General features: G+C 39.3%; 4 protein-coding genes across 10 annotated transcripts in view; 1 reads left to right on the top strand and 3 right to left on the bottom strand.

The window, feature by feature from the left end:
• The window catches only part of LOC103951749, a 4,804-nt gene extending 558 nt beyond the window's left edge, over positions 1 to 4,246 (bottom strand). Inside the window, 8 exon segments of the mRNA XM_048586071.1 lie at positions 1 to 403; positions 507 to 659; positions 858 to 1,093; positions 1,194 to 2,296; positions 2,432 to 2,641; positions 2,751 to 3,255; positions 3,345 to 3,553; positions 3,886 to 4,246. The exon segment at positions 1 to 403 is cut by the window's left edge and continues 558 nt beyond it. Coding sequence (XP_048442028.1) covers positions 2,060 to 2,296; positions 2,432 to 2,641; positions 2,751 to 3,255; positions 3,345 to 3,553; positions 3,886 to 4,206 — 1,482 coding nt within the window. The 5' untranslated portion in view covers positions 4,207 to 4,246 and the 3' untranslated portion in view covers positions 1 to 403; positions 507 to 659; positions 858 to 1,093; positions 1,194 to 2,059.
• Positions 4,247 to 5,394: 1,148 nt separating this feature from the next.
• Positions 5,395 to 8,310, bottom strand: LOC125478331 (the record flags this gene model as incomplete). Its single annotated transcript, XM_048586474.1, has 2 exons — positions 7,697 to 8,310; positions 5,395 to 5,490 (listed from the first exon to the last, which is right to left on the bottom strand). Coding segments are annotated over exons 1-2 (594 nt in total), but the record flags the coding sequence as incomplete, so codon positions are not given.
• Positions 8,311 to 10,450: 2,140 nt separating this feature from the next.
• Positions 10,451 to 13,302, top strand: LOC103951700 (SWR1 complex subunit 2). 7 transcript variants are annotated; one of them, XR_007259202.1, is made up of 13 exons: positions 10,504 to 10,762; positions 10,856 to 10,925; positions 11,039 to 11,110; positions 11,208 to 11,251; positions 11,330 to 11,579; positions 11,712 to 11,787; positions 11,916 to 12,035; positions 12,171 to 12,239; positions 12,327 to 12,369; positions 12,488 to 12,553; positions 12,698 to 12,895; positions 13,032 to 13,111; positions 13,204 to 13,302. XR_007259202.1 is itself a non-coding variant. In XM_048586535.1 (12 exons), the coding sequence occupies exons 2-12, from the start codon at positions 10,692 to 10,694 to the stop codon at positions 13,060 to 13,062; spliced, it is 1,275 nt and encodes a 424-aa protein (XP_048442492.1). In that variant the 5' UTR covers positions 10,451 to 10,497; positions 10,662 to 10,691; the 3' UTR covers positions 13,063 to 13,302. The 7 variants fall into 7 exon arrangements, 5 of the variants coding, with proteins under 5 accessions (XP_048442492.1, XP_048442494.1, XP_048442493.1 ...); XR_007259201.1 differs by having other exon boundaries at positions 12,488 to 12,582; XM_048586535.1 differs by adding an exon at positions 10,451 to 10,497 and having other exon boundaries at positions 10,662 to 10,762; positions 12,488 to 12,582; positions 12,698 to 13,302.
• Positions 13,303 to 13,531: 229 nt separating this feature from the next.
• LOC103951702 lies at positions 13,532 to 15,478 on the bottom strand. The gene is made up of 2 exons (XM_009363147.3): positions 15,107 to 15,478; positions 13,532 to 13,778 (listed from the first exon to the last, which is right to left on the bottom strand). The coding sequence occupies exons 1-2, from the start codon at positions 15,461 to 15,463 to the stop codon at positions 13,749 to 13,751; spliced, it is 387 nt and encodes a 128-aa protein (XP_009361422.2). The 5' UTR covers positions 15,464 to 15,478; the 3' UTR covers positions 13,532 to 13,748.
• Positions 15,479 to 16,334: the final 856 nt, after the last annotated feature.

Below are 16,334 nucleotides of genomic sequence, written 5' to 3'. Positions count from 1 at the left end.
GCCACAACCACATCTCCCTTGGATGATCACCGTCATCTGTGGCTTCTGCTAAATCTTCATCCATACTCTTTAGCAATGTAGTATCAAAATACTTGGCCAACATAAATCCTTTCCGTAGCTCAACTGGGTGCTGCTCTTCCAGTGAACCAGAAACTGGATCTATTAAAACCATCTTTCGTCCACTATGATAAGGCCAGACATTCACGAGGACTTCTAATACCCGACAGTAACAATGCTTTCTCTGTTGACATTGTTAAAAATGTAAGTGATGAATGTATAACTCCAAGTGAGACCAGAAACCGTGATCTAAATAACGTACCTCAAGTTCTGAGGAACCCAACAGAGACACACACTTCTATTGCCAGAATTGGTGTGCAATGCATCCAGAGAATCAACAAATAACCTGTAGCTCAAATACAAAATGTCAGTTATAATAACCATCCGCAAGTTCCTTTTCTGTCAGGAGCTGTGACAGAATAAAACAGAAACCGTAGTGATTAGATTACCGAGAAAACATGATAAACTCGAGGAAGGAGCGAGTTGGCATCACCCAACTATGCAAGGCAGACCAGTGACCACCATCTTCTGGCATGGGAGGGAGAGCTTCTGTATTAGATGGCAAGGTATACATCCAGCGAAATGCATCTTCAAAAACGTTTCTGCATTCGAGTGGACAAAAATTATACTCTTATCTTGATGAATTAATGAACTCATAACTATAAGACAAACACAGACCCAATGGCATTTGCATTACGGATATAAGAAACCTTAAGTGCCTCATAAATCTGTGTGAAGATCTATACGAATTAACACTTTGCGGATGCAGCCATGTAAGTGTGTGGTTGGGTTCAGTATACCGAAAGTTTATTGCATAGAGCAAAGCAACTGGAATCGTTCTTCTGTGGATTTGGTTCTAAGTGTACCGTTGGCACTGGATGACAACAAGGAACCTCATGTTCTCATAATACCAGCCATAACAACATCCATTGTTTAAAAGGACAAATTCTTCTACTGGACAGCCCTATGCACCCACTGTCCCAACCATTGTGAGAGACTGGCTGCATACGGCTGCCTCACCAAAAAAATCCTCGTTCTGTGGAGCATGGCATCACATATTAGATTTCCAAACCTTTGACAACAATCACAGTTATAACTCATTCACCAAGTTTACAACTAATATTTTGTACAAGTACCTGCAATGTCCCTCATTCAAGATGTCACATACGGACCAAAACGTGAGTGCATCTTCACTTCCCGTCACCCCACCATTCATGTTCGAGCGTCCCCAGAAGTATATTACTTCGCCTTTTGTGTTGTCTTGTATTGGTTCTTCCAAAACTCTTTCAGCTTTCTTGAACAAAGCAACCTTCTTGAAAAACAATGATGAATATGATGGCAAACTAAAGAACAGTGCATGCCTGCATGCACTTATGAGTTGTTTGATTGATTGAACTAGGACTGGATTGGGCTATTCAACACCAATCTCAGCCTGGACCAAACATGGGGTTAATTAACAACTGGATAAGCAGGACCCCTCTGCGGGGCTTATTTTGGGCCATTTAAAATGAGGACCTAAATATAACCAACCAAACCCGAGCCAGACCAATCCAAGCCAATCCCTACAATTAGTCCAAGCCAAGCCGATGCTATGTATCAAAACGTGCTCTAAAGACAGTATTTATATACACACACGCATATGAAAATACATACATCAATCATTATATACAAGTTTCAATACTTGTAGCATATATGTTTCCATGTAACTATACTTTTGTTCTATTTTCTGTGACACCAAAACCATTCCAAGGAATCCAGAGTTTTATGTATCTATATAGGTATGTATGTCTGTAGGCAAATACAAAAGTCATCCTTGCAAAATATTAGCCAAGTTAAGAAGAAATTTATAATCCCGATTATTCTTTGTTTCTTCCGAATCTTGTGTTCATCTATTTGCTTGGACAACAAGTCTGGCAATTAGATGACTAAACAGTTTCACACTTTTGTTGATTTTTTTGCAGTTTAGACCACTGGCCACATTGCGTTGTGGAACTTAATGACATTAGACAAAAGCTTCTGCATAAAATTTCCTACCAAAAATAAGAAATACCTTCCTACCAGCAGCACGCCAAGATTGAAACCCAATCCAAGGTCACTGATGAACGCTGTCCACCTTGTTTGCAATAGCAAACATTCCACCAATCTCACCGAGAATGTTGCGATAGTAAGTTTCATTCAATACAGGAAGCCGGTCAACAGAATCGACATCATCTGATGTTAACCTCCGTGCTCCTTTTGACTACCACATACATTGTAGGACAAGTTAAAAAGCATAAGAGAGAACTGGAGATTTTGGAAATAAAAAATAACAAAACAAAACAAAACTTCTAGCTGTTAAGGAAAGGAAAGCATACAGTAAACGCAAGGAACTCACGAGGCTCAATCCACGGTACAGAGAGCCTTGGTGCAAGAATGGCCAGGTCCCAGACCCGCTGTATATCTCATAAATGCATATTGTCTGGCCTGTCCTCTCAAATTCACCCTCATCCCTCTCATTTGCTTCAAATCTAAGCTTTTCGGCTTTTCGGGCCTTACGATATATGTCATCCCAAAAACCAGGATCTTTCTCCGTTCTTTCTGATAGCTACAAGCAAGAAGAGTGTCCTGTCTCAGCCGTCTTTCGAGAACTACTACATTAAGATAAAAAGGGAGGGAAAGAAGAGGCGGTTCTGTAATTTCAGGAAATGACACACCTCCTCCATTTCTAACGTCTCATATACTTCAGAGCTTTCAAATTCCTTCAAGAGATCCCAATCTAATTGAGTTGGAATATCTAATGATGAATCCCAAGTTACATTATCAGAGATGTTTGGTGAGTAACCAAAACCCAACAAGTCTTCTTCTAGGGCATTAACGACACTAGTGTTATTCCAGGATGACTGCTCGTCAATGTTCAGAATATTTCCTGTTCTATAATCTATTTCATTCCCAAACAAAGTCCATTCCCATGTACCCTGTTGAAGCTGAGAGATTGGCCCCGGCAGCAGAGCATCTGACGGAAAATTTAGCGCATTCTCCATAAGCCTTGCATAACTGGTTATGCATTCCGATGCCAGCAAGTTCATAGCAAGCAGTCTTCCAGAAGAAGCAACCGTTCGAGCAAATTTTGAAAGTTTCCCATTTGAAATCATAAGCGAGAAAGCGTTCATTAAAGCATCAGGATTATGCTTTGGGAACAATATCATGTGAACTCCATCAACCACCAGCAATATCACAAATGTAAAAGACAATAAAGCAGACACCTTGACATGATAAGAAAATTACTAAGGACAAAGAATTTGAATGAACTCACATATTCCTTCAAGACACGAAAATCAGGCGCAATAACTGGGATCCCAAAGGTCATGGCATGGATAAGCAATGGCGGAAAACCTTGTACATCTTGTGTAGAACCGTAGAGAATAATGTCAGCCATTAATAGCACACCGTTGACATCACCATTCAAGCCATAATGCCGCACAGATCCATGAAGAAGTCCCACATGTGAAGCAGCTTCCTACAAAACAGATCAATGGATCATACATAGATCAATGGATCAAAATGGATCATACATAGTCCTATGAATAAATGCCAGTGAATGAGTAAAACAAGTCGGAAGATTAACCAGATATCACAACGAAATACAAAAAGGACGTCAGTTTCAGTCGCTTTTGTCATTCTGCCAGCAATCAGATTCATGCAATTTTTAATTTTTTTTTCAGTTGCCACTGGCCACAAAAATCATTTTTTGGAAAAATAGAGGCACTTGAATACATTTAGATAGGATGCAAGAAGCTCAAGTATGTGATAAGTACTGGGACAACAGCATAATCGATTAAGGATAATTACCTGGAAAGCATCAGCATATCCATCAGAGGAATTACCACATAAGAAAACAAATTTGAACAACCTTCCTGCATCATCCTTCCTTGCATATTTTATTAGCAGCGGTCCTATAGAATGCATTGCCACAGCATAGTCCCATGAAAGCTCATCGTAGAAAAAAGAACTTCCCACAACTACAACCAGCATATCATCTTCACTAAACTCATTGCTCTTCCTCAACTGATTCTTCGAGTAGGTTTTTCTGTAGCTTTCCGCAGCCCAAACATCTATTGGTGATCCAGAAATGACGAAGAAGTTTCCAGTGTCAAGAACACCGTACAACATCTGACACAGGATGGAAAGAAAAAATAAGACAATTTAAGAAACCACAGAAGGATTATTTTGCAAGATAACTAGAAATACGGTGCAACCAAATATTTCAAAAACAAAAGAAGGCAAGATCTACAGGCAGACTGAAATCTGGAAACACGACAACATTAGCTCTGCCAAAAGCACCTTTCCAATGAGAAATAAGATGTTTCAAGCCCATTTCTTCATACACGGGAAGTCGATTTGCAAGTGTATCTTCTTGAATTATCCATATCAGTGGTACTGAACAAAAAGGCTCCTGCATAAGGCTGAATGAATCTAAATCTCACTAATCATAACAAGTCCAACTGAAGCAACTTTATACATGCATTTCATTACGTGAAAGTACTAGCTTGAGTACTCTTTACCTTTCATATGCTTAACTAGGGTAAGCTGCTGTTATAAATGGAAAAAGAATGAGAAAGTAGACGGGGGAAAATTCTATACGAGAAAATTTAGACTGTTTCCGAAAGAACTAAAGACAGACAAAAAGTGAATATTAGTTAATGGAGTAAACCATTGCTTAAGTTTATAAAAATAAACAAACAATAGGTGACTTAATTTTACTGCCCCTCCCCTCCTTCCTTAAAACATACCTTTTTTTTTTTTGTCTATCCCTAAAGAAAAGGATTTGAAAATTTTCTACTATCAATTATGCAGTTAGTCATAGTGATCAGTCCTCATCAGGTGATATTGCTTCAGAACACAATCAAGGTACCAAATATTTGTTTTGTCTACCCGAAAGAACGTAATTTATTACAGTACAAACTTTGGTTATAGTTTAAATGCTCTGTAAATATATTACAACCACTTCCAACATCTATTCCTAACTCCAAATAAACAAATATATTAGACATATTATTAGCAACTTCCATGTTTTGTATTATCTCCCAAGTTGGGTTGAAATAAATTGAATAACAAATAGGTCTAAACATTCCAGAAAGTAAGATAATCAACCAAACAGTGAAAATATTTTGGTTTAGGAGATGGAATATGATTGGATCATAGAACTCGGTGAGCCACAAAAGGAATGTCAAACAAACCCACCTTGAAATGGATTCTTTTGCCTCCAGCGAGTCAACAATAACGCCTCCAAAACTGTAGAAAATAACCGGTGTCAATATCTTGCCAAGTATAAAATACGAGGCGAACGTACATCGACCAATCAACAAGCCCATAACACTCCGGAGCTAGAACCGAAATCTGGCCACCAAGTTGCTCCCACATTTTATGTGCTTTACCATTCGCTGCAGAAAAAATCTGTTACATAGGCATTGCAAGAGAGCATAAGTAGCAGTTGAGTACAGAATTACTTACTTCTATGAATGACTTATGTCAGTAACACAATCAATTTGCACTTCTTCCTTTTCCCATATAAAGGAGCAGCCATCACACACAGCAATTCCATAAAAGTTTTGCATCCTCCCAATCGATTAGCATAAAGTCCTCACTTAGCAAAGAAATACATGAAAAATTGTTTTCTTTTGGGCATTGTTGTGGGCTTCGTTTTCCTGTGAAATTCCAAGATCGGCCTTTCTTCTTTATTCATGGGCATTGGAAGGGCAGCTGTATCTTACGATATTGTTTAGTTTTTTGCAACTATAATTTGATAAGAAATTTATATGCACGGTTCTAGGAGATGGATTAAAGAGGCTGTTTATTTATCTTCAGAAAACAGCTTGTTCCCTAAGTTTCGACCTCCTACTCTGCATTCATAAAGATATTTTGCTTCTCATCGGATGGCAAAAAAAAAAAAATGAGCACATGCACTAAGAACTGACCTTAAGTTCATAACCCAGTTTCTTGATATTCTTCATGACGGTAATTAACATCAAAGAGTGTGGATCTTTCTTCATGTTTCCCAAGATCTGACAAGTATCAAAAGTAGGCACAACCAAAAGTGAAAATCATCTCAATGCACAAAACTTGTTAAAATAAGACTGCCTATTCTGGTGAGTATGGTAGCCAAAGATATCGACACACACACCTCCAGATTCTAATTAGTATATGAAAATAAAAATTTGACCATGCCTGGCAGCTACAAGATACTTCTAACATCCATACATTTATATTCGGAAGAAAATTGCATGTACAACAAAGCCACTCTGAGATTGTACATAAACATAGAAAGAGAGGGACCAGGTGCCTTGAACAAAGAAGAATGGCATATGAGATGAACAAAAAGATGAAGCTTGCACATAACCATTAGCAACTCTATGCTTTAATTTGAGGCAACATTGAGTCTATGACCACACAGAGATCAAACAGATAGTTTCCCTTTAAATAATACTGGTCGTGTGAGTTACTAGAAGAGAGCTACTAGTTACTAGAGAGGACAACATTGAAAGCCCCTTAAACTACCATAAACCGGCTAGCTCATCTTCAAACAGCCAAATTAGTTTTCGAAATTATGAAAGAAGAAAATAGAGTATGAGAGGACTAGGTTTGTATTTTAATTTCAAGACCAAAGGATTTCGCCAATTCATCAAACCAGGGTTTACCAGAAATATAGTCAAATATATCGTCCAGCCAAAAACAAAGGATCTGAGGACTATTTCATGCCATGAAAAAAGAAGAAGAAGTTTTTCATTGTAAAATCTGCTTATTCTTGGTGGGCATCTGCTGCTTCAGAGTTTAAAGAGTTGTCCTTCGCCATTAATTTATTGACTGGGTGCATCTGTTGTGTAATTGTTAGGATATTTTACGATGTTGTTTCTATATTCTCTCTTATTACTGGTAGTTTTTGTTTCAGTTGTGGACTTCTTGTCCACCTTATCTGTGCTCTTTGATTATTAATAGAACTAACCTGTTTCTTATACAAAAAAAAAAAAAAATGAGTGCTTTCTTTCCTTCAAGATTCAGCAGTGACAAAACTGACAGGCTCTCAGAAGAACCTGCATGCTGCAGATATAAATTGTTGAAGCTGATGGGGCATCTAAAGAATTATAAAGTCCCAAAATTTTGCAGGTATCATACAATGAAATAACTGAAATATGCGCCATGTAAAATCTATCAGGAATAAATTTTTCTTTCGTGTGGCTGTTATAAGACATTAGGAATAAGCATGCTTAATTATTGACTTCCCAATCCAGAAACACGCTAATTTCCCACCTAATGCAAAATTAATCACCACCTGTCCACCCCATCGCAACAAAATTGTTTTCTCCATCGTCACCTATCCTAACCCGACGAATGTTCCTCCTATTTCATTATAGAAAACTGTACGTCGGAACCATGAAATACATGCTAGGTTAGAACATTAGAATCAAAATCCTACTTTCCTTTTTGGCCAGGTTAAAAAATTTAGTTTACCAGCTCCAGATATGCTCCCATTGTCCAAATGTGATGAATTAAAAGGCCTCAAGCACACTTGAGAAACACGATTACTACGAAATGTAATTTCAAATTTCAAATTCATAACAAACAATTCAGATTCAAGCAAATGCAGCAAGAAAATGACACTCACAAGAGCGAGCCTCGGGGGGCGAACACCAATCCTCGCCTCCTTTCGAGCCCGATCAAGCCCATCACCCTCCACGAACCTTCTCGAAACCCTCCCAGGCACAAACCTCAAGGTGCTCCCAAACTTCAAGCCTTTCCTGGGCAAGCGCCCTCTCTCGCTCCCTTGCCTGAAGGCCAATGTCATGGAGCTCTGCAACACCAACGTGGCCACCGCGAACAAAAAGAGCGCGAAAATGAGGACCACGTAGAACGACGACTTTCCTTTGAAGGGAAAAAGCCACAGCAAGCCCTTGCGATAGAAGAGGTGGTGCGATCTCAGCGTGGGGCGGAGGAACGGTTGTCGATACGTGAAGCCCCCCCTGCCTGGGTCTTTCTGGTGGCTAGGATAAGGGTTCCGCTTGAGAGGAAAACGATCGCGAATAGAGAGGAAACAGAGATCGGTACCGTCGGCACCGCCACTGTCGTCGAGGATAGCTGGAGGAGACAATGAGTTCCGGCCCATTGCAAGGACTTAATATTATTTTCTCTAAAATGTTCTCGTAGGCTATATTCCCGGGAAAGTGACGAGAAGAAGCCTCCGAGAGCTTTAGAGAGAAAGCGAAGGAGGCGATGGGGTGGCGTGGTCATGAAAGGTTGCATGGGGGGAGAGAGAGCGAACTTGCGGACTTTTTTCTTTCGACAAAAAGAAACTTTCATTAGATGAATGGGAAATTACAATACTAACCAAGGCTTACAAGGTGGCCCGGCCACAAAGTTAAAAATCAAAACAGACGAACGCAAGGCCCATGCAGTTAACAAAACACGCTCATGTTGATGAACGAACCCAGTTTGCTGCAATAGCCACCATGAAAGCAGGCCCACTACCTTCAAAGTCACCAAAACCACCACCAGAATCGCAAATACGTGGGAGATTTAAACCATGTAGAGAAAAGCATATCATCAAGCCACCACAACCAGCAACATACATTCCTCTCAGGTCCCTAACAGTTATAATAAACAGTACTTCAAATATGATCCAAGATTCGCCTCCGAAGACCGGCCAGAACGAAGCTTTGACTCTGAAAATTCCACCGCCAACAAAACGATTGTGGTGGAAGGAGGCGGTACAATGACCCAAACTGAGACTGTTAAGGAAGGATCCTTTACCCTTGAAACATTACGGGCCTGAGAGTGGATGACTAGGGCAAGGGGCCAATAAATCAGCCCAATAGAACTAAGGGAAGCAGTTTCGAGGGCTAGGAGTGACCGCTAAAAGGTCTGGTCCTAGGCCGAACATCTTATCACAAAGTACTTTCCGACCGTTTGAGGCAAGTTGGCAAACTAAAAACTTTATAGCATGGAGACCCAGAAATAGGCCTACTTCTAAGCAATGTGTTCACGATTTGCAAGAGTAGAAGCCTATGAAGGGACATAAAGATTGTCAGACCAAGCTCAGATGTTGGTTTTCTCAAACCTCAGGGCCGAGCAAGGGGCTTAGTACGTGTTGGCCCAAGAAAACATGCAGTCAACTCTAAACAAATGTCACTTCATTTCCACATGTCGATTGAATAACAAAGCAGTAGCGCAAGTTGTGTCAACGCGTTTGGTTCATTTAATGCTCAGCAGTGAGGTACTTGAAAGCTCCAGACTTTCGAGGCTCCATGAAGGCCCATATAAAGGGGATAGATACCTCTTGTAAACGGTCAGACACACAAGAGGAAACAAGGATCAGACTAATGCCGACCACTTTTTATAACCTATATCGTATAAATGTAGAGCATACTGATGATCATACTGATATTTGACCTCATAATTTTAAGCGTTAACAGAGATGACGATCTCGATTCTGCACACCTTTCCGTGCATAAGTGAAAAGTTGATTTTGAAATGGGCGGCATTTACATGAACCAAATTTGATATCCAAAATGAAGGAGATATTATTCAGTGTTGTAGGTTAAGTTGTGGGGAAGAACAAAAGAGGGAAAGGGAAAGAGAGGAGAGGGTGAGTAAAAAATTAGGGCTCTGATTTTGGATTAAACTATAGGAAATTAGAAGAACAAAAAGAAAAGCAAGAAGAAAAGAAGACAATATTTGCAATCTGTTGAAAAAGGAGTTGAAATCGCCACTGGTTCGATTGCCACTGGTTAGACCTACCAATCCGGTTGGAATCGAGTCTAATCTAGAGACTAGCGTCTGGGCCGTTGGACCAGTTATGGGTTCGGTTAGCTGGAGTAGGTCCGGCGCATGGGCGCAGATTTAAGTTGGCCATCCAGGACTACAAGTTAACCTGAGAAGAAAGAATCGTTGGATCAGAGGCTGTGAGAAGTGAAGGACGACTATCGTAGTCGATCAAGCATGTAATGCTGCTGGAAGACTGAAGCTTTCAGAGACTCGTAAGGACTTTGAGCGCAAAATTTCAGGTAAGTTTATAACTGGTTGTTTTTTGAGATTTGATAAATGAAGGGGACCTTAATATTACGGTTTAAAGGTTATGTTTTGATTGTTCTATCCACTTTGAACACAGAATTCTTCCTCGTTGCAATTATAGGCTTTATAGCTAATTGTTTTTGCAACTCATTCCTAGTCGAGTACCCAGCCAGTCACATTTTAAGGTAATTTAAAGGTTATGTTTTAATGCTACTTAGTATTACGGTTTAGTAATATTCTTATTTATTTGTAAATTAAAGATTTTAAGTTTGAATCTCTTGAACGACGAATTTAATACCAAATTAAATTATTTATTATGTGACATAACCGAATTCCCGTCCTAGTATAAAAATAGTGGCTCATCCAAAGTTGTTTACTTTTCTAAAAATTTCCCAAAAGGTAAGGGGTGGCTCATATAAATTTTTGGTTACATTTGTAAGAATAGCAGAAGGTTGGCTAAAACTGGCTAGTTATCAAAATTTCCCTAACTCAAAACTTTGGCGGGGGAGAGCTAGGGCAGAGCAGTCCGTCTAGCTGATTCAAAATCGAATCGATTTTTGCAGTTTCGTCCTCGAAATCTATCTTGATTTGCCATGGAGGTCCCCAAGGATGAGCCGCCGGCTGTTTTTCTGGATCGGACTTCACGCGCCACCAGAGGGAAGAGGTAATTAAATTAACCGGTTCATTCGAGAAGTATCGAGATTTTGGACTCAATTTTTGAGATTTTATTTATTTATTTATTTTTATGAATTTTCAGGATGACTAAGTTACTCGATGAGGAAATTGAAGAGGATGAGATGTTCTGGAATCAGGAGGCTCTCAAAGAGGTGAAAAAATAAATAATAAATTTATATTTGGACTAATTTTATATATTTTTCGGTGATTTTTTTTGTATTTGTAGTTTATGTTATGAATGAAAATTAAACTAAAATTGTGGTAGGATGAAGATGATGGAAACTACGAAGCAGAGCCTGAGGTTGCTGACGAATTTGATAGCGACTTCGATGAAGATGTGAGGTTTTGGGCCTTTTTTTTTTTTTTTTTGTTCACTTTAAGTGTTAGTATTTTACTAGTTGGATCTTTCTTAGAGTTGCTTAATTTGTTGGTAGGAGCCAGACCCTGACGAAGGAGCGGAAAACGACGCAACTGAGAGGTGAGTTGAGTTTTTGCTTGAACAAATGACATTTAGATATCTTTTACTCAGAATTGATTGTGTTTGGTGATTTTACAGAGTGAGGACGAAGAAGCGGCTGATATATCCGGGAAAGCAATCAAGCAAGAAGAAGAAGAAGAAGAAGAAAGTAATATCGGAATTAGAATCCAAGGATGGAAATGAGAAGTCTTCTCATCCCAAACAACATCAGGATGCTCCTGAGGAAGCAGAAGTAGAGAGAACTGTGAGAAAATCTACGAGAACTTCGGTGGTTGTCCGTCAAGCTGAGAGGGACGCAATACGTGCGGCTTTGCAAGCAACCATGAAGGTCAGTTTTCAATAGGTCTTGAATGAACTTCAAATTCTGATTGAAGATGTAGTGTTTATTGTTTATGAGATCGTTGTGTTGATGAATACATTATACTGTTTGTATTGGATATCAATTTTTGGTTTTCATCAGCCGATTAAGAGAAAAAAGGAAGGCGAGGAGAAGAGGATGACTCAAGAAGAGATGCTCTTAGAAGCAGCTCAAACAGGTTTGGATTTCATTTCTCAGCATTAGTAATTACTAATTAGTATGCGACGTGAATTGCGTGGTACTTGTTAATGTTTATTTGGAAGTGAGACTGTAACTAAGCTTGAATTGTTTCCTGTAAATCTGCAGAAATTATGAACTTGAGAAATTTGGAGCGTGTTCTAGCGAGGGAGGAAGAAGTTAAGAAAAGAGCCATTGTACATAAGGCTGTCTATACTGGTCCACAAGTACGTTATTTTTCAAAAGATGGTAAGCTTTCAGCATTACTCTTTTCTAATCAAACTTGTTTGTTCGGAAAACAAGAGTTACTGTCTGCGTATGCAGATTTTGTTGTCGTGGCAATATCAGTTTCCTAGAAAGAAATCTAAATTACGTTTCCTTTAGGCCGCTCGTATCTGGAATTTAGCAAAGGATTGTCATTTCAGTCAGAAATCTCTACCGCACCTGTTCCCTGTAAGTAGTATTATGAATGTAACGTTCAGGGTTTCTTAAAGTTACGTATCATAACTGTGGTTTTGATGCTTCTATTTTTATTTCCAGACCCTGAGAAAGCTGCCTGTGCTGTTACTGGTTTACCTGCCAAGTCAGTGTTTAGGTTTCCGAGTAGTTGTTTAGACAAGCAGCTAAGAATGCCTATAGAGAATGTGAGGAGTGATGTTTAGGGTGCCTATCTGACCATCCCGTTTCATTTGATGCTTTAGGTACCGTGATCCAAAGACGGGGCTACCTTATGCAACAAAGGAAGCTTTTAACATCATTCGGCAACGGTATGGTCAAAATTCATTGTTTTACATTTGTAGGCATTCACTTTCAATGAGCATATATTTCGATCCCGTGGTTTTAATATCCCCATTTTTAGTTTTTTTTGTACTTGTAGATTCCCTGATATGTTTTTGGTTGTAAATTTTCAGTTTTCTACAGGAAAGTGGTAGGGTCAGGAAAGAGATGGACCTGGGTGACTTGTACGGTTCACTTGCTGGTAAGGGGTTTTCGGCAAGGGGGAAGAGATCAGTGGCGTCAAATAACATTGATTCATCGTACTCTCGATATTTTGCACGTTTCCGCAGAATTCCAGCTCTTGAAAGCGAATCATCTGATTAGGTTCCATGGTAATCTGAAGAGTATATGTGAATCTGATAGTATTCTCATAGGAAGCCCTTGCTCAATGTCTCATGGTACTCTCGGAAGGATTTGTTTACCCTGTGCAATTTATAAAGGTAACAAATGTTATACGTTTTTGGGCAGAGGCCTAGTTGGCATGGTGCTGAAGAACTAGGATATAAATTGCACGAGGAAAGACGATAAAAGCTCTGGGGAGAAGTTGCGTAAGTATTTCAATCGTGTGCAGTTGTAAATTGAAATAAATCAATCTGCTTATCTAAGATTGAGATATATGATTGAATGTCTCTGTAATTAGTTTGGCAGTAGGGTTGTATGGTGCAAGATTTGATCGTACCCGCGGGATGGCAATGTCCAACTACTGTTATAGAATGAAGAGCTGGCGAGTTGCAACAGATGGAAGCTGTGTATTATATGATATGTTTTGCACTGCATTTTATGTCATGTTGGTCAGTGAAAGCTCCATTTTGTTGCTAATACCGAGCACGATAGCGAGTTGATCATGCGAACCCATGCGTGTGCTTCCGCAAGCTGATCATGCGAACCCATGCGTGTGCTTCCGCAAGCTGCAAACAATTTCATCACGACGATAAGAACCAACCAAAGTGTCAAAAAAAGAAAAAGAATGGTCCTTAGCATCCTCAATTTCATGCTCCAAGCAAGGATTCAACGTTAACTCAATATATCAAATCCCTCTGCATTGCAGCAGAAACACAGACAGAATTGTCTAAATTAAAACTCCAAAACATTTCTCTGTGTTGCAAATGACACATTGAAAGGAAATCTAGCAGACGTGACTATTTTAAGCGTCGTTCCCCAGTAATACACTTGATCAAACACTTGTTACTGCTTCTTCTCTTCAGCTTTCTTCGGCTGAAAGAAACAACCAAATGGAACGGTGAGGAAAATAATATAGTTTAACAACATAAATCGTTCTAGGGCGGAAGGTGAAAGATCATTTAAGATAACAAAAAGAAAAAAGCTACGGAATTGTCTCTCAAAAACCTGCAAAGGCACACACAAACACATTGAAAGTGCAAGAAACATAAATTTTAAGTCCCCTTGGCACTGTAAGGAAATGCCGCCGAAGCATCCGATGGCCTTTAAGATGAATATTGAATAATCCATAAAATGTTTGACCAATTTTGACAGACAAATAAGGATTTGGATGTGAACAGGTGATGCAACAACTATGATTTTAGATAACAAATCCCAACATCCCGGTTCCCAAATTCTTGCTTCATCTTGATGCATTTTCTATATTCAGGTAATCGTAGACACTAATGGCATTTGATGCATAAGAAACAAATAACACATCAATCGTAAAATATGAAAGCTGTGATCAAAATTGATGGTAAAGCAGATCAAGCAGCAAGGAAAGGCCAGTGAAGCCAATCCTGAACTTTAACACAGAACCAAAATGAAGGCATATATAAGCATCAGCAACCGTTTGGGTAAAGACAGTGGTAAAGTGTTACCATCATGATTCATCACAATCACCACGGTCCATGGCTCATGTCACGAGTCATGAGTCTTACTTCCCATTTCAGAACAAAACGACCCTGACTGTACTATCATTATCGAAATCCACAAGCATCAGTCACGAACCGAAGCTTGAACAAGTCATGAGATGAAAGAAAAAAAATATGTAAAAACTTACCACCTTTATCTCATTGAATATGGCTTACAGGGAGAAAAAGGATAAATTGATCGCTAAATCTCTTTTGTACATGAACATAAAAAACGCAGGACAATGACACCAAAAGCTGACCCAACACTTCGGCAAAACATCAATTGTTTGCAATTTTTAAAACAAATCTTAAAGAAAATGCTATACAAATGTAAATATCAGTGTGATTTGGCTGTCATAAGTGAAGAAATTGAATGTGAAAGACATACACTGTAACATGTGATGTGTGCGCGCGCATACATGCGTGCAAAAGGGTCGGATTTTGAAAATGAAGTATCAACAGACGCACAGGGTCATTGTGCGCTGCATCGAGAAAGAATGGCAATCAACAATGGTGACTACATTAACAGCAATCAAAAGAATAGCATAATTACAAGTTCCAAGCGATGCACGTTACATGTTCGACGAAATGCCACAAACAGACAGAGGATTCAATCACTAACACAGAAAAAGCCCTTGGCCCTCAGCCTTAAGCTCTTAAGAGAGAGAAGCAAAATGAAAATTATATTACCTTGGTGCCGGGGGCCGGTTGGTGGAGCTCGCTGCCGGGGATAATAACGGGCCAGGACTCGCCGGCGTCGCGGAACATCTGCTCGGTCTCGAGGCTCTGACCCTTTTCGAGAATCATGTTGCGGATGTCCTGGGCGGGAGTGGCGGTGGCGTCGTAGACCTGCTCAACGCCGTTGACGAAGGTGACGGTGATCTTGGGGGGCAGTTCGTCGGTGCGGCGCTTGACTTGGACGGCGCAGGAGGGGTTGGACTCCTTGGCCTTGCGGGCATTGCACTGCGCCAGGAACTCCAGACACGACGCCGTTCGAGGGTCCAAGGCATTGAACTCGATCCTCACTCTCGATAGGAACTTCAACATGATACCTAACGGACTCTCAGTTTGTTTGTTTTGATTGTTTTGAGTTTTGGTTACTCAGACTCAGAGCGAAGTCTCAACAAAACAATTGTTTGAGAAATGCTATAATTAGAGTACATTCCACACTAAGAATCTCTTTTAAGTAATGGAAGTACTTTTAAAATACTAAAAATTTCTTTTTAAAGAAAATGTTTTAAGTTTTAAAAGCACCTTAAATGTTTTCTGCAATAAACATCACTTAGGAAACACTTTTAGGAATTACTTGCATTTTTACTATGGATTGGTTCCAAAAACATTTTGTCTAAAAGCGGTTTCAGTTATTTTAAAAACACTTCCAAACAAGTTAAAGGGTTGTATTTAAAGAGTTGGAAATGGAACTATTTTGGCTCATGTATGGAGTTTCCGTACATAAATGTTGAGTTGGTCTCTTTTTCAAAATTCAAGTCTCTACAAGTTTGCAATTGTGTCTAACAGTGCTTTTAAAATAGCTAAAAACACTTTTTGCATCTGAAGGTGCTTTAATATGATTATTTCTTAACAAATTAATATTTGCAATTTGTGTTAACCATACAATAAATTCTTCATTTATATTGAGTAACCAAAACCGCTTCACTGTAAATAAAAAAGCACATGAAATTGCTTTTCGAAAGAATATGCACTTCTCATAGAAGTGCTACCAGTAAAATAACCATTTTCAAACAAGCCCAATCATAATGGAAAAATAACTTCTAAAACACTAATGAACCTAACTACTTTTCAAAGAATCATTTCCAAACAAGCCATTACATCCGTCATAACGGCAAGAAGACGGGGTGAAGGTCAAAATTTACCGTCATTGGATCAAACTCCAAGAGACTGATGTCTCAAATTATAG

Source organism: the organism of the source record quoted next, unplaced genomic scaffold (genome assembly GCF_019419815.1).
Source record: "Pyrus x bretschneideri cultivar Hongxiangsu unplaced genomic scaffold, Pyrus_bretschneideri_v1 Contig24, whole genome shotgun sequence".
NCBI classification, from domain to species: Eukaryota; Viridiplantae; Streptophyta; class Magnoliopsida; order Rosales; family Rosaceae; genus Pyrus; species Pyrus x bretschneideri.
Note: the sequence above shows the minus strand (reverse complement) of the source record. Positions and strands in the feature narration are given on the sequence as shown.

Excerpts from the sequence above, each read along its gene's own strand:
- LOC103951700 (XM_048586535.1), top strand. The coding sequence starts at position 10,692 with ATGGAGGTCCCCAAGGATGAGCCGCCGGCTGTTTTTCTGGATCGGACT. Across the intron at positions 10,763-10,855 it reads CGCGCCACCAGAGGGAAGAG|GATGACTAAGTTACTCGATG; the intron begins GTAATTAAATTA and ends ATGAATTTTCAG. Across the intron at positions 12,036-12,170 it reads ACGTTATTTTTCAAAAGATG|GCCGCTCGTATCTGGAATTT; the intron begins GTAAGCTTTCAG and ends CGTTTCCTTTAG.
- LOC103951702 (XM_009363147.3), bottom strand. The coding sequence starts at position 15,463 with ATGTTGAAGTTCCTATCGAGAGTGAGGATCGAGTTCAATGCCTTGGAC. Across the intron at positions 13,779-15,106 it reads AACCGGCCCCCGGCACCAAG|CCGAAGAAAGCTGAAGAGAA; the intron begins GTAATATAATTT and ends TGTTTCTTTCAG.